Below are 20762 nucleotides of genomic sequence, written 5' to 3' on the forward strand. Positions count from 1 at the left end.
TAGGAATAGCATACCAAGTACAGCCTGGGCCTGCCTAGACACTGAATAATCATTAGGGAGTTAAGGCACATGTTCAGTGGAGCCAACTTCCACCAGTTCATCATTCACCTGCATGAAATCTCATGCTCAACCCTATGAGGCGTAGATCATCTGATTTTATGTGGCTGGTACTCAATGTTGTAAAGTCATTTGTTTTCAGCTACAGTGCAGCATAAAATTTGGTTTGTCGTGTTTTGCTCGAGTGCCTTGTCAGGAAAGCCCATAAAGCCTTACCATGCTTGACACAGTTGGAGACTTACATTCACATGGTCCAATAGACATAAACACAGAGTAATAACTACCAGGTTGATGCAGCTGTGCTCTTGGATCAGTTATTTCTAACACATTTTTAGCAACTGAATACACTCCACTACCAATAAAACACACACACAAAGCTATGATATGACTGCAACATACACAAGTGGAAATGTGGATCCCTGTTCATCCTTTGTTACTCATGTCCAGCTACATAAATCGTACTCTATTCTGGAGAAACCTAATACGTAATGCTCTCTAAGGTAATTAGGCAAGAACATCGCAGATGTCTGACATAGTCTTTAATGAGCACTTGTTTGTTTGAGATACATATGAATCCAGGATGGACCTCCTCATGGCCAGCTGGTTGTAGTTTGTGGGGACAAAGCATCTGTTAAACTTTGACCCTTGAGATCTCTGGATGTTTCCACCCATCTTGACATGTTGGAAGAAGGGTGCTCTCCAGAGGAGAGACCTAATTGGGACACAGAAGGGTGTGAATGGTTACAGACAACTCTTCTTTTGAATTAGTCAGCACAGTATTTATGCCTTTGGTAACTAAAATGCAGACCCACAATGTACTTGTACTTGTGTCACATGACTAAAGCAAAGGCTAATATGCTGACTCCACAGTATTTCATGTTTCATTTACCTTAATTACAGATTTAAGCCAAAATGTGTTTCAGGTTTGCTTTTAATGGCTTTGCGTTTTGGGCACATATAACACGATTTCTAATGGAATTACTGCCAAGCTCCAAGAGGACGCGCATGTTTACAAAGACCTGGCGTAAGGTGAAAGATCGGGAGAGCAACCCACAGGGCACTGCAGTGCTGCCAGTCAGCAGGAGGCTTCCTGTCTGAGTAGGTCTCCCTGGGTCTGATCCAAAACTAGACCCACCACAAGACTGAGGCACTATAGATGTACAAAGAGTCAGTTTTTGTAGTTTGTTTAGTCTTCATAAAGGTAATACAGTGTAAAAGCACACACAGATAGCTTATTATTTCTATGTTGTATTGTCCACATCTGGTAGAGAAAAATGTGAAAGAAAACTCAGTATTATGTCTTGTAAGAGTTCACATCGAACACTACTCTTACTGCGGCATTGTCACATTTTCAAAGAAATTGCTCCACCTAGTGGGGAAAGTATAAGAAGTCATTCAAGACATGACAAAGTTGAATGTTTCCATATCAAAGTTTATTGCTGACATGCATGTAGAGATCTGATGAAGTACAAAAATATGTTTTTTATACAAACGTGTTTTTCATCTGTACAATTACGCAATTTTCTGTATTTCGATGCCCATATCCAACCAAGCAGCTTACAACACATTATCCCATTGGGTTTAAACTACACCACTTTTCACATCCTACACCAAGTTTCCAGTTGAAACAGTCAGCAATATATCAGTTATATACTGACAACTTTAGAACCAGGGTGAAAAAAAAAAAACTCAACTTTTGAAAACTAACAAAGGTTGTACTGTTCATCCAGTTGTGGGGCAGATAATTCTTACTTTAGATTTATCTATTTTAGGACCCAAAGGGGTGAATTAAAATAATTTTTTTTGTTGTTCTGGCACACCTTGCAAGTTCAAAATCATGCAACACTCACATGTTTTACACTGAGTTTAACCTCACACTATTTCCATGCTTTTCAGTCCACAATGCAGTCTACCAATACAACTCTGTAAAACAAACATCGAATGTGGTACAATCCACTAGCTAGGAAGTGAAACACTTTTTGATTGGGAGTGGGGCTGATATTAACATCCACATTAAACCTCTAGTTACTAATCTGTAGTTGTGTCTCATGGAAGATGGTGTCGGACACTTTCCACAGACGATCACTTAATGTCAGCATTCAGCAATGGCTACGGTGTTTAGGAAACACCCTTTTCTGATGAACAACCTAAACTACTACAATACTGCTGTATACCCATGGAATTCACATTGAGGTGGGAGAAAGCTGACAGCTCTCTTTACATATTATTTTAGCATCAAGATGTGGTGGCTGATGGCCAACGTGGCCTAAAATACACGTCAGTCGACGTGTTCAAACAGAGTTGGTATCTCACTGGGTGGAACTACATACAACATGACTGGCGCAGTTGTGATGTTACATTATTTACATACTGACCAGTGTAGCCTTGTGTGGGGAACTGAGGGTAATGACAGAAAAAATACACTACAAAACCCTTCCCGTAAATCAAGATAACGTGCGAGTATTATTTAGTTTTCTTTAAAAAATAGAACTATGCAAAAGTCAGTCTCGTTATTAGTGTAGCTTAAGGTGACCACAGACTTCGTGGCAAAATGGCAAGAAAATGATTTAGTAATCCACAGAGGGAAATAAAAAATGCTACCGTTTCATGAATGTGGCTGAAAAGGATAAAATTAGATGGGTAAAGTTGAACCACTGTTGGAGTTAACAACACTTCTTAAAGCTGAGAGAGCAAAGAGTTTTGGGGCCTGTTTCACTAGCAAAAGTTATGCCAAGTCTCAGACAAATTCAAGGAAATTTTTTAGACGGTCTACAATCAATGTCTGTGATACAAGCCCCAGTGGTTTGGGAGAAAAGTCTACACAAGTGAATAAATAAATCAACATGAAATTACAAGGAAAAAAGAACAAGTAAAGACATTTAAAAATATTCCAGAGCCTATGTTCATGCAGTTTGAATATAAATAGGAAGAGTGTAGAGAGCCTAAAGCAGGTACCAATACGCAAAGGCAAGTCGCAGTGTACAGATGCTTAACAGTCACTGGTTAGTAGCTTCGCCATGGTTTCAAGAAACACTTTGATAAAACGGTTGAATGAATCAAGAATGGCAAGAAAACCCAGCAACTAAAACTTAAAATCCACGAGTCTGTATTTTCATTTTTTTATGAAATTGTACAGTACAACACTTATCCCATGGTCTGTCTTGAAAAGGAGAAACAGGGAAGCTGGAATACCTGGAAGCCATTTGATTCTGAATGAGCCTGTGGGTACCAGTTTCCTTGGCTAAGAGTAAATTTAAGACAAGATTTTTGGCAATAGAACCGTGACAGTGCCTGATCTTCACTATAGTGGCACTGAGGAAGCGTTACCATCAATATGCCTTGGCAGGGAGGATCCAACAGTTTTTCCCCATTCAGTTCTTGGCATTGTGACCTCCAGGTACCTCACACTAGCTGCCTAGATGCTAAAAATAGATTTCCACAGGGATGAGCAAAAGCAGGAGACAATGCATTCCACAAATATCAAAGGGTGCTTGTATACATACTTTGATATTCAGTTCTCTCTTCAATGCAAATATAGGGATGAAATGCTACTTATTAAGGTAAATATGATTTAAAAAAAAAAAAAAGCTTATTCAGATTTTTTGAAACCATTGAAAAGGTTTCAAAGCATTATCACTCTGACAGAAAACATTAATGCTTTATGTCACTGGTGGCATCAAGACTAAATTGTTACAATCCCTTGTCTCAGAACAGTGAACATGGTTTACCAACAGAGAAGAGAGACAGAGAGGTAGATTGATTTGAAGTCAGAGTTACAGACAGGACCAGGATCATTTTCAATACAGGACAACGGTAAAGAGGAAAAGGAAGGAGTGAGAGGAGGAGGGTGGAATGGAGGTATACAGAAGTGACATCTGTGATCAAGCGATCTGACTTGAGGCATACCATTAACCACTAGGAAGAGAAGGGTTGCTACATGGTATCTGGTCCTGTATTGCTCAGGGAAACCAGAACTGACAGGGGAAGTGTTACGGTAGGTAGATTCAAAAGAGGAGGAGGAGGAGGAGGTGGAAGAGGAGGAGGAATACGGGGTTAATAGTTTCTTCAACACTCCAGGCAGAGCCTTGTGTTAGCGCCATATGTGACTGTGCCATCAGGTTTGTTGCACAGTGAGATCTATCAGTGGGCAACCTGAGGGCAAGGAACCTTTGGTTCTGATCTTCCTCCAGACCTTTCCATATTCTATTAGAGGATCCAGACATGGGGAGTGAAGTTCCGGGTTGGCAGTTTTTCTGGTGCCCATCTCATGTCTGCTCCACCTAGTTTGCCTAAAACCCGCTTACATATGAGGCCATCTGTACTCCAGCTCAGGCTGGGCTCTCTGTATGCCAGTACAGTTTTTGGATTTATCCTCCTCAGCTCTCTCTGGGCTCTACAGTTTTTCTTTTTACTTCCTGAGGAGGCCAGAGAGGCTGGAATAAGTGTGAGTGGGGACTACTTCCGGAGGAAACGTTGTGCCAGGATGGCAGCATCTAGCGGGCTGACAGGCTGAGCGTCGTGGCCCAGACGCCTTACAGGTGGGATGCTCCCAAACTGGCGCTTGCTAAGAAAGCTCTTGGATTCATGGATAGTGTTCTTCTCTTCAGCCAGCAGCAGCTGCTGGCGCATGTAGTTCTCAAACTCGTACTGTGAGGACTCTTCTATTACTTTGGCCTGGGGAAAGAAAGCATTAGTTCAAGGTGTTGCAGTTTTTGTGGCACCATAAGGAAAACTGCAGTCAAAAAAGTAAACATGATGTAAATTGATGGTGAACTATGTCTATTACTCGATAAAGGTGGCATAATTCATTTTAGCTTTAGCTTACTTGTTGCACATGTTAGCATTTAGCAAGGCATCAAGCATCCTCAGGGTAATCTACACATATTTACCCTTTGGAACAGTAAAACATACCTCTTGCAGATGTTCTGGGTGATTGACCTGATCGTCAATATCAGGAACCACTTGCAGAGGGCCACTCATTGATGACACAGACTGCCTGTGATTAAGTAAACATAACAGCATGATGAACAAATGACCAACGATGAGCGTGACAATTTGAAATGGTGAGCGTGCAACTAGTAAACAATGCAAAGCAGAATTCCTCAGCTCTTCTATAAACTGCAAACCAAGACCAGACAATCAACACATCTGATGTAGTTCTTCCAAACATCCAGCAGGCGGCGCAATTACCATGAGGCAATGATGGCACTGAGGGACTCCAGCACCTCTCCTGCAGTCAGCCTCTGCTGAGGGTCCAGCACCAGCAGTTTTCGGATGAGGCACACTGTGTTCTCTGACACACGACCGTCCCTGTGAGGAGGTGGAGGGGATAGGAATTGCCAGTTTCATTAGCAAAAATGTATCAAATCTATAAAGCCAATTTTGAACGGTTATGCCACTGCCTCAAGTTAAAACTGAGTATACTAATGCGGGAAATTGCTAGTAAATGTATTAAAACCTTTTTCAGGTACTTCTACAAGATTTTAGTGAAGGTCTGTACACCCTATTGAGGTTACAGTTATGCCTCTGATCCAGGATAGAGCATGCCAACATGCTCATTTTGTTGGAAATTAGCTGTTAATTACAGCTAATTCCATTCTGTTATAGAATTATGAAAGCATGACAACAGAATTAACTGTGTGCTTTTAATTTCTTATGTAGTCAGAGCAACGTGATTCCACTGCTCTAAATTAACGCCCACCAGGACAAATACTCACTCTGGGATGGTGTACTCGGCTGCCTTAATCTTGCGGAAGAGCTCTTGAGGTATGCTGTCATAAAAGGGGAACTGGCCATAAAGCATAGTGAATAGGACTACACCGAGAGCCCACATGTCACTGGGTTTACCACGGTATGGTCGACCTGGAGACAGGAAGGAGAAAGAATCAAGACCTGTGCTCAGTATTAACAAATGCATAGATGGTGTAACACATTTATCTAGTGCAATGACAGTATTTGCCCTGAATGACTCTGAACTATCTAATCCTTTAACAAATTCAATTCCTGCCTTTAAAGTCTAATGATTAACGAAATGAGCAAACATCAACACAAGCTACGACTCTGCATCTATTACATTCCCTAGAAATTTCAAGCACACTCCTGACTCTGAAATTGGCAAAGCTGCTTTTATATCAATGCTGGGACATTAAATCAGCCATGAATCAACAATGAATAAACTGGAGCTTGTGAGGGTGGAGCATCATATTTGTGCATGACCATAGGCAGTGTTGTTACAGTCAGGCAGGCGGCAGCAACAGCAGTAGACAATTATGGTAAAGCTTGTGACACACACACAGAGGCTGGGGATGGGAGGGGAAGGGGTAGATGGGAGTAGTTTCCCTCTAGTGAGTCATCAGTGCATGAGTCACTGAAGCGCTGTTTAATTGTGTGCCTGTCACGTTATGCTGATATACACGCAGTGGTTTTATCTACAGTTTACAACTGGCTGGACATGAAAGATCTGCGTTTGAAATTCTTCTTGTCAAGCTTGTAGACTATCAAGAATGTTGCTCTGGAAATTAACCATTAAATTGATGGAAGAGAGCATCAGTGCTACTGGTGTATGGTGCTCAGGTGTGCACATTTACTTTGACAAATGGCCACGATACAGCTGAACAACAAAAATGGATTTCTGCTTAATCTTCAGACAGAATGTTTCACAAAGAGCAAAGCATCTTCTTCTACAGTCACATACCATAGCTGAGAAAATGCAACATCACAGAGATTGCACAAACAAAAGCCAAAAAAAGCTATTTCTTGCTTTTACCAGTCCGAGATTGCAACATAGCCTTCTTCTTGTTGCTTAATAACCGGAAAATCAAACACAAAACTGACTCCTCAATGTTATGCAATGCAATTCAAAGAATCTCAAGAACCTGTCTGCAACCAGATCAACAAGGGTTTTAAAAGTAGAATTTTTGGGTCTGGCATTTTGGGAAATACATTAGACAGTTGAATTTCTCTTGCAGTTAATACACTTCACAATCTTACTAACAGTGGGCAATGATAAATCTAAGACAGTGATGAAGTTTTTCACACCTGTAAACACATGGTTAGTCAAAGCAAAAACAGGTGTCATTGTTGTGATTGTTGTCTAAAAGCAACAAAAACTAGATGATCCATCGTCCCTCCCCCCAACCAAATGTCAGAGAGAAGTTTTTCAGAAAAAAATAAGCCTTCCACCACTGTATGAAAAGCACCTTTCATATATACAGTTTCCTTAAAAAGCAGATGCATACAACTTATGCTTTTCACTCACCACTTAATACATCGGGGCTAATGTAGGCCGGACTTCCTCTCTGGTCTTTTAGCAGGTCGTCTTCACTTACAAGGTGCTTTCCCAGACAGAAGTTGGTGATGGTGATTCTGTGAGTCCTGCAAATGCACGCATACACATTTAATATATAATTTATACATCTGAGTTTGGATCAGAAATCAGTCTTAAATCAAATAATCAACACAAGTGCAGCAAAATTTAGAATGTGAACACTGCACTGCACACTCATGGCAAAACACAAAGCAAACAAAAGCTGACAGAAACGGGAACAACTTGATAGCACAACTTGTTTTATTAATCTTATTGTTTATTGGGCCTTAGAAACATACATATGTCAGTATCTCATAACAGCCAAATGCAAAGCAGAGTATGCACAGGCAATAGAATCCTCCCATTTTGCATAACCATTAGAAATCTAATATTTCCTTACATTAGGGATGATACATGGAGTTGGCCATAAACACATACATTTTGGTATTCTATTCTGTAGCTCATCTGCTGCACTATTCCTCTGTGACACATATAAATACAAATAAAGATAAAGGATTGATCTTGTTCTGAGTGACTAGGATATCGTGTGACACCAGATGGGGACCCTGTGCCAGTCTCTCTGCACACCCCGACATCAAATCTGTCAGCCCTTGGAGAAGGCCGCTGGGACTACATTGCTTAGATGGAGTTGTCGGGGGACACAGAGTCATGGATGCGAAGCCCATCTTGCAAGAGCAAAAATCGATCCCCACGTGCCTCCACTAGGGGAGGTCTGTGGGCCAGGAAAGAGCTAGTTGACAAGGAGCACGCTTCGGTAGAACTGCATGGATGCCACAGGGAGAGCGACCGCTGGTGACGGGGCTTCATTAAAAAGGTATAATAGGCCGTTTATAAGTCAGGGAGGAAGCAGGTTTGGGGTTTGATCAAGCAGTTGGATTGTGTTTTTGCTATGTGCTGTCATGGTGGTTTGTAACTAATCAATTTTAGTTAAAATGTCAAATACTATATGAACCAATTTTCTCATTGCTATTGGTGTATCTCTCATCAGTACATCACTGTTGTTTTATTATCCAGGCCTAAATAGAAGTATAGAACTAATTTTAAGCCAATAACTGTTTGGTAAGTATTGACTTCTAATTTGGTCTGACATTTTCCAAATGTTCTTCCATTTAATTTACAGATGACTGTTTTGACATGAGGGGCCTTTAAACTTTTCACTTATTCACTGAAGATATATCTCTTGAATGTGAAATTTTCTCTTGAAATACTTAATGGCATTATCATCTTACGTGTGCTTGTTTTGCATGAAGTAAATTTTGTACCAAAATCATAGTTTTATTTAGTAAGCATCCATCTACAAGACCACTCCAGAAACACTGACGCTTCGAAGTCTGAGAAGACACAGTGCTTTTTCAAGTGACATTTGATAAATTTTATTACTGTGTACACTATGTAAAGCAGAGGAACTATGGATTGTGTTCCTTTAGCAGAGAAAGAGAAAATGAAAAAGCTGCACTTTGACAAACATATGAGTCAACCTGTGGTTTAGGATAATTGTCTCGATGACTCAGCCTGCATGGTGATGGGTTGGCAAACGAATATATAAAGCTCAAGAAGATTTTAAGTATGTACACAAACACGCAACTTCAAGTGCACCCACACGATCACTCCCATGCTGAACATGCACACACAAAAATGCGCTCAAAAGCACGAGAGCGCACAAACACAGTACAGCCCGAGACCTCTCTGCATCATGCTTTTCACCCACATCCGCTTTCTAAAAAGCCTGAGGTCAACAGCTTCCCCTATTCTCTCTCACTTTCACACCCTGCTCCATCACACACATTTACTGCTCCCATTACAGTGTCTGGAGCCAATTTCTGTTAAACACTCAATTTTCAACCAAATGCTTCAATCTCAATCCTCTCCATAGAACATTCACTCAACATAATTTCCAGCTTCTTATGAGATCCAACCCATTCAACAGCTTTTGGTGATCTAAGTCTCTATCACCATACAGATGCCTTGTGATCTGCACAAGGATGGGCCAAAGAAACAGCGTGCGGTGCTTCAAGGGCCCGCAGCATAAAAGCTTTCTTTATGCAGGAGTCTGTTCTTTGTCTGTGTGCATCACGACCCAGGCTTCTATTCTTGTACTGGAGATTGGGTAAATGAAATTGCATGTTAGCCTCGTGAGGCAAGGGTCCCTAAGGACTGAAGAGAGACCACACCATCTTTGGTTCCTGGTCATGTGACCCTGGGTAAGTCAGGAAACCAGAAACCCAAATATCCCCCATGACATCCCTCTCCCTGTCCCTCCTTCCCTCCCTGCAACATTCTGATGACAATACACCAGCTGACTAGAAAGAAGGTTACATAGAGGGCAACTTCTACAGAGACCAGCAAATTTCATTTCCCAGAACTGTTACAAACCAATGACTTGAAGGCCTTAGCGTAGCAGATGTTGGAACGCTTTTTATGCTAAGGTATGTCTTGATGTATTGTGGGTAGCGCATGTCCAATAGCATGTTCTTTAAAACACAAATCATTGATGATTACAGTGTAAACCATTTCTCCATTTTCACTGCATTTAAAAAAATAGGAACACCTTGATGTAGAATATGTCCATATGTGGCTATGTATCCTTAGAAATACAATACAATTTAAGAAGTCGATACAGCTGACATACATTGTGAATGACCCTGCAGATTGATTTATGACATCCTGCTGTCATAGCAGCTGGCACTGCAAGAGGAAATCGTATCATTCTAGCATAAACTGCTGTGCTGTTTGATAGCCTTGGTGCATTTCCCAGGATGACGACATGTAGCAAGGGTGGAGAGGGAATTTTGGAATCGGTTTGCCTTTAAATTAACCATGTTCATCCCACACTAACTATACTTTCATATGCATCCAGGGCAAGATGATGAGGAAACATGAACAAGTAAGTATGATGCACAAAGGAGAAGGGAAATGTGAAAAAAAAAATGATATGATAAAGGGAATACATCAGAAAAACAACAGAGGCTGGAATGAGATTGCAGTGTAAAAGAGAGAAAAAGCAGAGTATAGGGTAAATAAATGATGACTGTGTGTGCATGTGTATGTGTGCGTGTGACGTGCATTACAGTGTGAGTCAGCTCTGAGCTATGGGGCCTTTGGCAGGCCTCTCCTTTGTCTCCAGCTGGGACGGAGTGTTCCGCTCGTCTGCTCCTCTCCTAGCCACCCTCCTCCCCTGGTCAAAACACTCCTGTTTCATCACCACCACCGCTACTACTGGTACTACTGCTGCTGCTGCTTGTGTTTCTGCTAGTGGGTGTTATGGTGCTGTGCATAAAAAGCAGAATGTGTGTGTGGTAAAAAGATAAACCAGGCACGTAACATCAATGCAAATACTTAGACATTTAGATCATGTTATGTTACGCTCAAGAAGTTACCGACTGTCTATGAGACAACTCTAGGCTCACTTGTGCGCGATAAACGCATACTCAGTGTTTGGGTGTGACAGTCTGTGCAAGTGAGCGTAGCAACAGAGAGTGTATGCATCAACTTTAGTCATTCAGACCTTACTAAATAAAATGAATGGCTTTATGGAATGATCATCAGATTCTTCAAGTCTACACACTTCTTTCCAAAGTCAACTTTGCATACTTCTATTGCAAAATCTGGCACAATTTCTTCTATTTTCTTAATGTGGACAAGTGTATTTTAAAAAGATATAAACAGTCAAAAACAGCAGGATCTCACAATGAGAAAGAATGGTTTTCATCCCCTGAATACACACACGCGCGCGCGCGCACGCACGCACGCACGCACGCACGCACGCACGCACGCACGCACACACGCACACACGCACACACACACACACACACACACACACACACACACACATCTCTTTCACACACTCCGAGCATAAGGTGGTTAGAAAGGGTTTAAAGTGGAATAGTTTTTCATTTTGCACAGCCCATCTGAACTAAGCCTTCTTGCACCTTTTCCACCAAATTGTCTCTGGTTCCTCAGCTTGTTCTGCTCAGGATTCTTGGAACCTTAGTACAGACAAGCAAACCAGCCTACATTTCCACCAGTATCAAGAATGCTTCCTCACAGAAGGCACTACTTTCAAACTGCAGAAAGTGATATGTCCTCTGATGTTGTCATTGTCTGCACTTCAGGTCAAGGAAAACCAATATATTTCTCAGTGGTTCAAAATTAAGTCCAGCTGTCCCCCTATTTTCAAAAATTCAACCATTGGGAATGAATCATCAGGCTTTACTCACAACACACAGTCACATACCCAGTCAGGCACAACAGAGTGGGGCTTTAGGTTCCTGAGACTGATCTCACTCTTTGCGCAAGAATGTGACCTCCGTTTGGGTTTACAGCCAAATGTACACAAGATACAGGCTGCTGGGGCTGACTGAGTGCTCTCACACACATGAGCGGAGGCAGACTGACTTACTGGCAGGCTAAAATGACTGACCCAGGATAATGGGAGAGGTTATTGGCCAGCTCGCTGATTGACAAGGCTGAATGAATGATTGAGCATCGTCTTACCGTTTGTTTAGCACCATGTTTCCCAGCTTGAGGTCTCTGTGCACAATGTTTTTCTGCAGGCGGGAAAGAAAAAAAAAACAGAAGAAAAACAAACAGGAAAAAGTTTAGTCACGTTGTGCTCAGTGAATCACTGGTATCATGACAATTAGTTTGTTTCAGGGAGTGGCACTCGAGCATGGGAAGTGAGTACATCAGAACGGACGTGCAAACAATAATAAAGCCATTTCTCCTACCAACAACACTATTGTATCAATGCTTTTTTTTAAAATAAAACTGAAAATTTTGCATTAATATTTTCTTTACGGTACACTGTAGGGGACTAAAATAGAAAAGACTCTATTAAAGAAGTGCAGCTATTCTTGGACTAGTCCATTTAATTCCACTCTAGACTCACCTTATGAAGAGCCTCCACTACACGAACCACATCATAGAAGATGACAATTGCCTCGCGCTCACTCAGTCGCTTCTCCTTTATGACGTAATGCTGGAGGTTTATTAGATCTGCTGTCTTGTCGCTAAAGTCATGAGCACACAGGCAATCCAGCACAAGGCAGATTCGCTTCTTCATCTTGCGCACTTTGTTCGCCTCCCTGTCCTCCACTATTTCATAGGCTCGATCCTGGACAACAATAACAAAGTGAAGTGTGAGAAATGACCTTTGGGAAGGTGCTTACTTGGTAAGCGGACAGAGTTGCTGATGTATTTCAGAAGCATTTTCCACAAGAATTCAATCAATATAAGTTGAGGCATCCACAAATGCACAGAACGGATTCCTGTACTACATCGGCTGATCATGCCGATTCATTCAGCTTAGAAAGACAGATTTAAGGAGGATACGGTCAATCAACAGCCAGTGCGTAGCCGTTATGAAAAAGAAAGACATCTATCCTGCCACACTAGGGGCTGGAGGACGAATAACAAAGGTCATTTCTCTTCTTCCAACTCCAACCTAAGCAGAGTCACCACTTCGTGATTATTGATTTCTGTATCAGGTTGTCAGTACTTTTTTTAGAAGCAGTCAGCAACACTGAAAGAGTACATTATTAACTGGTTCTCTCACAGTGGAGATGCACTATAATAATCCAATCAATATTGCAGGCCTAAATGAATCAGAGTGCATGGTTCAATGCTGCTATTCTGAGAACACCGGCAAACTGGAACAGACAGGATTTGAAAGAGAGACAAAGAAGGAAAACACACAGAGAGAGAGAGAGAGAGAGAGAGAGAGAGAGAGAGAGAGAGAGAGAGAGAGAGAGAGAGAGAGAGAGAGAGAGAGAGAGAGAGAGAGAGAGAGAGAGAGAGAGAGAGAGAGAGAGAGAGAGAGAGAGAGAGAGAGAGAGAGAGAGAGAGAGAGAGAGAGAGAGAGAGAGAGAGAGAGAGAGAGAGAGAGAGAGAGAGAGAGAGAGAGAGAGAGAAGGCAGATGGAACAATAACAAAGTTAAAGGAGGCAGACAGGAAGACAGGTGAGGGAGGGGGATTCATTGTGAATGGATGGGGCTAGGAACAGAAAACGACTGCAGATAAATATAGCTTTTAATGGTACTCCCACTGGTCTATTGAAACAACCTTGATAAGGAAAGTACAAGCAGCTTGCTGGACTAATGACAAGCTTACCACACTATTACTGAGCTGATAAGAGCATGCTGTTACTTGTACTTGCATAGTGAAAACATATTCTAAACTGAACAGAAAGTGACAGACATTTCTCCATAGTGTTGCTGCTGTATTTATTTAGCAAGCTTAATTAAACAGAATGCTTGCCCACACAGTACTGAGTGAATCAACCTATAAGACACTGTTTTTGCCCATGGCACTGGTTAGTTGACAAACTATTTATCATGTACCTGTCAAAAGATGTGTCACTTAATTGCCAAATGTGTTCAGGTCACGAACTACCTGAAAGAGGCCATGGTGGTGGACCACCCCATCCTGGTTATGCAGCAGAGAAAGGAGGGAGTATTCTGTGTGCAGCAGCATCTTCCCCTGCCTCTCCTCCTGAGTCTCCCCAGCAGAGTTCACTCGTTCCTCCAGCGTCAGGATCTATCATAATCACACAAGAAGACAACAAAGAGGGGTTACAAAACCAAAACTCACCAATGATTAGACAGCAAAAAAGAGATATTTAGCTATTTAGTATAAGCTAATCTTCAGTCATGACACTTAACATTTTAATGATTGAAGACATGACAGTAAGTTGCATCTTTGTAAAATTGTAACAGGACTTATAAGCCCCTTTTCAATAGAGCTGGTTCCAGTTCTAGTTCGGAGCCAGTGCCTGACTTAGCACCGGTTCTTTATGCTTCTATCAGCTGAGCACCGGCTCCAGGCTCCAAAAACTGGTGCCTTTCGGGCACCAACTCTTTGCTGGGCCAGAGTTGAGAACGGAGTACGTCACGGGCTGGGGGCGGAGTTACAGTGACCGACAAACAATGGTGAAAACACAGAACCGCCATTTTTAAACAGTTGAGCGAGTAGTAGTAGTGTTTAGTGTGCGTTTTGAAACCGGCAAATATGGACGCCACATCCAAGCAGCAGTGGTCTGAGGAGGAGACCCAATGCTTCCTAGCACTGTTGTCTTCATATGAAATTCAGTCCAAGTTAGAGGGACCCTCTCGGACCACACCGGTGTTGTGAAACGATCCAGCGTGGGGGACGCCTTCAGCCGGTACGAGCAGAGCCTCGACTAACTCCTCAACAAACTTAAAAAGCTCAAAAATGACTACACGGACCAGAAAAGGGAGGTGGGACACAGCAATTGTCAGCCAAAAAGAGCCCCCATTTTGACTGGCTGCATTCCGTGATTTCCAGCCGGGGCCCTGAACGCCACAGCCGTGCTGGAGTTGATGCAGTCTGCCATACACACAACCAATCCTGATCCTGGTAAATTTTATTTCTCAAATACCCTGCTGTTAGCCTACTATGAATAAGCCAGCTACAATAGTTCCACATCAATATTATGAACATTACGCCAGCTAACATGGTCCGGGCTCCTTATAAACTCCTTATAAAACCTGAGAAAAGCAGCAGCAATATTTCATTACAAGACCTGTATTCAAAACCTCCCACATTGTTACACAACAGCCCATTTAATCATATTACTGAACTATATTTTAATCATTGAAATTTTTCAAATTTAAGTTCACTTGTATTTTTACTCTTGCACTTGGGTGAATAAAAATATATTTGTGATGAAAGATGCAAGTTTTGTCTATAATCTACAGAGACTTTATTCAGTGTTCAGTGCACACTTCTGTTACACACATTTTGACAGATAATCAGTTGTGCTTTTCAAGCAGATTTCAGTCTGAAACATATCAGCAACATATGTTGTTTTTTTTACTGTCACACCGAGCTAGATCGATAAACTGCACTACTGCAGCAGATATATTATTGAAGTGTGCTTACATGACGTGTCTACATACACTACTCACAAAAGGTAATTCAACTTTCAGGTGAAATTTATGGAAAATGTAAAAAGTTCATGATATTATATCATGAAAGTAGGGCATTTAAGTAGAAGCATGCAATAGTGATTTCCTCATCTCAAACAATTTATTGAAACAAAAGCTAACAATAGTGATGGGTATATCACAATGAAAATGTCAATGTCTCATGACAGTTTGGAAAGAACAGCAGCCTTCAACTGAAATCCGGTACAAGTGTGTCCCACCAGTGGCGTGATCGCGGATGTACCCAGAAAACAGCTGATCTCTGCCTCGCAATTAGCCTTAAAACCATCTATAAAGATAAACATAGATACTATCATCAACTTATTGCATTTGTTTAACTGCTATGTAATGAATGCAAACATAGTCGAAGCTAACGCTAACACACCACTGTTAAGAATCAGAACATCTCTGACCATTACCTGTCTTCTCAAATGTAGTTGCCGTTGCTTGTAACTAGGCTGAAGACAGGTAACTACGAACAGTTTGATTTGTTTCTGGATCGCAGTGTAAGCTTGCAAAGTCAGGAACAGCACTTGAATGTTTACGGTGCGCCAACGTTGCGGAACGGCTACACATGCAGTGACATACTGACGTTTTTTGGTGACGCAATGACACAGCTCCAACTTGGCTCCTTGCCAATGGAAAAGCAAACCGGTTCTCAGGAGGCACGAGATTTGAACCAAAAGAGCACTGGCACTTAACTCGAACCGAACTAGCACCTGATTCTTTTTGGTCGAAAAGGGCTAATAGTCAGGCGTGGGTTAGCCTAAGCACAACTGCAATTCTCCAACATGGTCTCAGATGCAAGTGTGAAGTTAAAAATAAATTGTGCAATAGACACTGAGCCACTGTAGTCACAGGTATTGGGGAGGGGTCACACACTAACTCACTACATGGTCACAGAGGTTAAAAGTTGAATTTCCAGGTGAGGTGCTACCTTCCCCTCTTTCTTTCTCCCATTCTATAGCCCCTGTTTAACAGACGTTGGATAGCCCCAGTAAACAGACTTCCCGGCTGATGTTTTGTTGGTGTGCAAGAATGACAGGCGGCAATAAAATGAACACCAACAAAGGAAGGTCAAAGGTTCAGAAGTCTACTGGGACATAATAAGGTTGTTCTGAATGATAGATTATTTTTTTAACCATGTGTTTAAGTCACTGTGTCTCTGTAAAAGCAAAACATCAAAATCCTGACAGACTTACTTTGAGCTGATAGAAGTCATCGGTGCCATCTTTTCTGGCCAGACACTGCACTATGCTCGGCACTGGTGAGTTGCCCAGGCGAGGCCCTGCAAGGATAAGAAAAAGAACAGCTGCATGACCAAAAGGCAGGCTATACGCTGGAGTGTGTGCTCTCACTGCAACTCATTAAAGGCTGCATGTGCTCATTAACACCCCAAGTGTAATGTTTTCTTTGGCACTCTATATTGCAAATAGTGGAGGACTGGTGCAGCAGAAAGTATATATGTTTCAGTATTTGGGAGAGAAATACATTTTCCAGTGGGAGGAAATAACCTTGCTCCAACACCGACCTTTCTAGCCAATGTCATGGGGATCAGCAAAATTTTTCACATTCTTGTCTCAGGTGTGTGTACGCACAGAAACATCCCACAACTCATACAAACAAATACCTTTCCCCTTATTTCCCTCACAGGTTACCTGTATTCAGTCTGCACTAGATGCAATTTTATCTACACAGATATGTTTTACGGGGTAACATTTCCTTACTTTTAAGGGTTGTGCAAACACCAGTAGCTTCCTTACCAAGGATGAAAGGCCCAGCTCTCTTAGCATTACTGCCGGATATCCCGGGACATTGCAACTTGCTGGCTCTGCCTGATGTCTCCCCAGCCCCCCTCTCCGACGAGCGCCGTTTGGACATAATGGAGCACTACGGGGAAATAAATCTGATTAGTACAGGGGATAAAGATAGTCAAGTTAAAGGGAAAGTGCATACAAGTGACAGCCAAGATATAAACTCTCAATGGATGACAAAAAATAACATCACTAATCTGTAACTATCCAATCCTTTCATAAATAGTAATATATATTCTTATATAAATACTATATTGAAAGCTTTAGCAGTGGTCCTACAGGCCAGTCAAGAGCTCAGTGATTAGTAAACAGAGGTGAAAGGAGGTAAAATTCAGGGCAGCTCCTCCCAGCCTATTTTAAACATCCCTCCCTCACATTTACTAACACTTCAGTGTGAATGTGAGGCCATTACGGCTCCATTCAGGATAATGACTGCTGGTGTCAAGGGTAACACCTCAAATTCAATCTCCCCAATAGACAACATCAATGTGTCACAATCTGCAATTCAAATGGTTAACACTTTCAAGTAAATGTGTGGCACAAGCACAAGAGTCTTTAAACATGCATTTTTATTTACTCCTCTAATCTTTAGCTTTTCCTGTTGCAGTGGACATGGGTTTAGAAAATCCTTCCGCTCTTAATCTGCATGCTGTATCTCAAAATCTGTACAGCCAGCTTATCTGCGCAAGACCTTCCTCCAATAAGGACATACATGTTCTAACAAGGCTGAAACAAAAAAAATACCAAGCCCTTACACTATGATAAGCAACTAGATTCACATGCCAGAAGAACCAGTGACAGTGTGACACATCATCATTACACAAACTACTTCAACCGCCGCAACACATCTGATCTACCTCCCAGAATTCAGAGCAAGAGGTATGCTTTGTTTACTGATACCGAGTTCCTACGTGATGAAACCCCATCTGTTTCCCGTAACAGGGAAGTAGTGCCCTGAACCGAGAGGAATGATTCACCCGTATGTCGTCCCGAGTTTCCACTGGACAGAAGCGCTTAAATGTCCAGGTGATGACACCGATAAGAGAGTGCCCCCAAGCCTCTGACATATGCATCATACAGACTGACAAACAACTCACAGAAGAAATGTCCAGAAGCAAGGAAAAAGAAAGTCACATATCTGAAATAAAAATGTCACTGATAACTGTGCTGTGCATATTTTAGCTAACTGCATAGGGGAAGATGTCAGACTGATAAAGTCTAAAGTGCCTCATAAACTGCTAACTAGACATTGAGGGGAGAAGCTGAAAAACACCAAAACTTCAGAATATATAATGAGTCATGCATGTGGTACAAACTCTAAATCATTTTTTAATGAATTAGACCTTCTTGCTGTTTTAAAACTAATCACGCACCACTCGCCAGTTGGCATTTTTGGGCAGAGAGGAGGCAGGACAGTTGGCAGTCAGTATGGGCTGGTATGAATTCTCACTTCCATGAGGCTTTTTGTGATCCCAGACAGCAGACAGTGTCATCATCATGTCTCTCGCCCATCTGTCTCCATCTCCACTAGTCATCACCCACTGAGTCCGATGAGCTGAGGTTTTCTGACAGCATTTATGGCACAAGCCGGAGTGACACCAAGTCACGCTGCCAATAGTAAGAGAGCATCTTACTCTAGAGAACGCAAAGCAATAGATAATCAGCTACTGCAATTCATGAGACTCCTGGGCAGGAAAATAATTAACATTTTTTATCCAGCAGCCAAAGTGGTTGGCAGAAGGAACAATGTACACACAACTTCTAGCGCTGCCAGATACAAACATTTTAACTTGTTGGTTGGGTGCTTGAAATCCTGCTAGATAATGAAAAAAACAGCAAAATTTAAGGCAGTGTAACTCATGAATTTTGTTTCAGCCACATAATCACAGGAAAAGTGGTAATCCATGCACCTCAACACTAAACTGACTCAGTGATACAAACTGCTACACAACACACAACTCATGGACCCAAGGCTATTTGTCTACCTACTGAAAATCAACTGCAGTGCTCTGAAGCCAACTTCAGACACATCTAAAAAGCAAAGGTCAATGTAACCAACTAACGCACACTGACCTAAATGACATCAGCGTGATCACAGCACACAGCTATCCTTTTCTGACACTACTGTGCCTTTCTACACAGCCAGTGATCTGGCAAGCAAGCCTGCCTCTGCCTCTGACTGTACCAGAGGGAGGACAAGAACAGATACAGCCTCTGAATCATATCACACAAAAGGAGGAGAGACACGCTGCCAGTGCCCACGAGAAATGTGGGCTCCCTAAATAGTATCAGAACAAAACAACCACGTAGGTGTCTCAAGATCCACCCACCCAGACTCCACGCCACTTGTCTGGCTCTGCAAGAAAAGCTTGACTGCAAAATCAAGGTACTATCATGATGGACAAAGAAAGCAAAATGACACTCCAGCAGGTAGTAAACATATAAGTGAAATACAAAATTTAACCACCCAAATGAATCCACAAATAGATCAAACACAAAAGTCTGGAAAGAGGTACAGCAATCTGAAGGTCATACAGGTTTCAATCCTCCTGCTTGAGTGAAATGTCACTTATGTCAGCTCATACAGTGTCCTACCTATAACTGCAGTCACTCACTGCATAATTGCAATAATAACGCCCTTCACTGCACAACAAGGCTGTGGACACAAGGTCACTCTATAAATTACTTGCCGAAAATAATTCCAAATGCACACAGAGTGTCACACATTGATTGGTGCCATTTTGCGACCACAAGGTCTGGACACTGTTCAGTTCTGGCAGCGAGCAGTGTAAACGAGACGAGTCGTAGCGTAAAACGCTGACGTTATGCCTTACAACTTGGACAAATCCACTCCACAGACCGCTAATAACTTGAATAGCCAGAAGCTAAAGCATTTTGCCCCCGTCAATGACTTTCTGGCCGTTAAAACGTTTTAAAACACGGACTAAACTGAACTACACGGCGTGTGTAAACGTGTGACTGATGTGATTAATCAAAGTATTATGACTGCACCCATTATTTTACAGCGTGTATTAATGTAGAGCAACAACAAAACAAAGCTTTAATGCACGTACAGACCTAATACGACAGCAAAGCTGACCAAATTCCTCGGCTAAATACGCTACTACAGCTTCAGGCTCACCGGCCACACAAAGGGGCACACAACACAAGGAGTTGGGCTTTCGGTGCAAACTACACAGAGCAGCTGTTAGCTAGATTACGACAGCTTTAGCGTTTTCTCCCACGTATCAGAGAAGTTTAAATGTGCTTGTTGGCGAGCGACGTTAGCTAATGCCGAGCTGGAGGCTAAAAGGCAGCCGGGAGGCCATTTAAACAAAGTAGGTAACATTACAGCTGGCTAGCTGTGCCAGAAAGATAGATAGCAACGTAGTCACCACCTCGCTTACCTCGAGCCAAAACCGCCGGGCAAAGTCTGCGTTGTCTTCTTAAAACATGGACATTTCTACAGGTAAACGCTATTGTGGATGTGCGGAACTTGTCGCTTAAACAGGAGAGACCACAGAGGTTTGGTTTCGGGTTGTTTAGCCCCTGCTACTGCAATGAGCAATTAAGGAAAAGCCTCCGCTCTTCGCTGATCGCATCTTTCCACAGCGACAGCGC

The 20762-nt window shown here is 42.1% G+C and overlaps 1 protein-coding gene across 1 annotated transcript; it reads right to left on the reverse strand.

Annotated features, from left to right (window-relative positions):
- Nucleotides 1-1468: 1468 nt before the first annotated feature.
- On the reverse strand, nucleotides 1469-20762 carry stk40 (serine/threonine kinase 40). Its single transcript, XM_023276003.3, has 11 exons — nucleotides 20549-20762; nucleotides 17091-17217; nucleotides 16530-16615; nucleotides 13775-13918; nucleotides 12273-12497; nucleotides 11879-11931; nucleotides 7316-7431; nucleotides 5775-5919; nucleotides 5248-5367; nucleotides 4969-5053; nucleotides 1469-4731 (listed from the first exon to the last, which is right to left on the reverse strand). Exons 2-11 carry the CDS (start codon nucleotides 17206-17208, stop codon nucleotides 4513-4515), a joined length of 1311 nt encoding a protein of 436 aa, XP_023131771.1. The 5' UTR covers nucleotides 17209-17217; nucleotides 20549-20762; the 3' UTR covers nucleotides 1469-4512.

The sequence above is a fragment of the Amphiprion ocellaris genome, chromosome 9 (genome assembly GCF_022539595.1).
Source record: "Amphiprion ocellaris isolate individual 3 ecotype Okinawa chromosome 9, ASM2253959v1, whole genome shotgun sequence".
Classification (NCBI taxonomy): domain Eukaryota; kingdom Metazoa; phylum Chordata; class Actinopteri; family Pomacentridae; genus Amphiprion; species Amphiprion ocellaris.

What these genes read in the sequence shown, in the direction of transcription:
- stk40 (XM_023276003.3), bottom strand. Translation starts at nt 17,208, where the DNA reads ATGTCCAAACGGCGCTCGTCGGAGAGGGGGGCTGGGGAGACATCAGGC. An exon ending in ATGACTTCTATCAGCTCAAA is followed by an intron (nt 13,919 to 16,529) that starts GTAAGTCTGTCA and finishes TGATTATGATAG; the next exon opens with ATCCTGACGCTGGAGGAACG. An exon ending in TAGCCCCGATGTATTAAGTG is followed by an intron (nt 5,920 to 7,315) that starts GTGAGTGAAAAG and finishes TCCTGTCTCCAG; the next exon opens with GTCGACCATACCGTGGTAAA.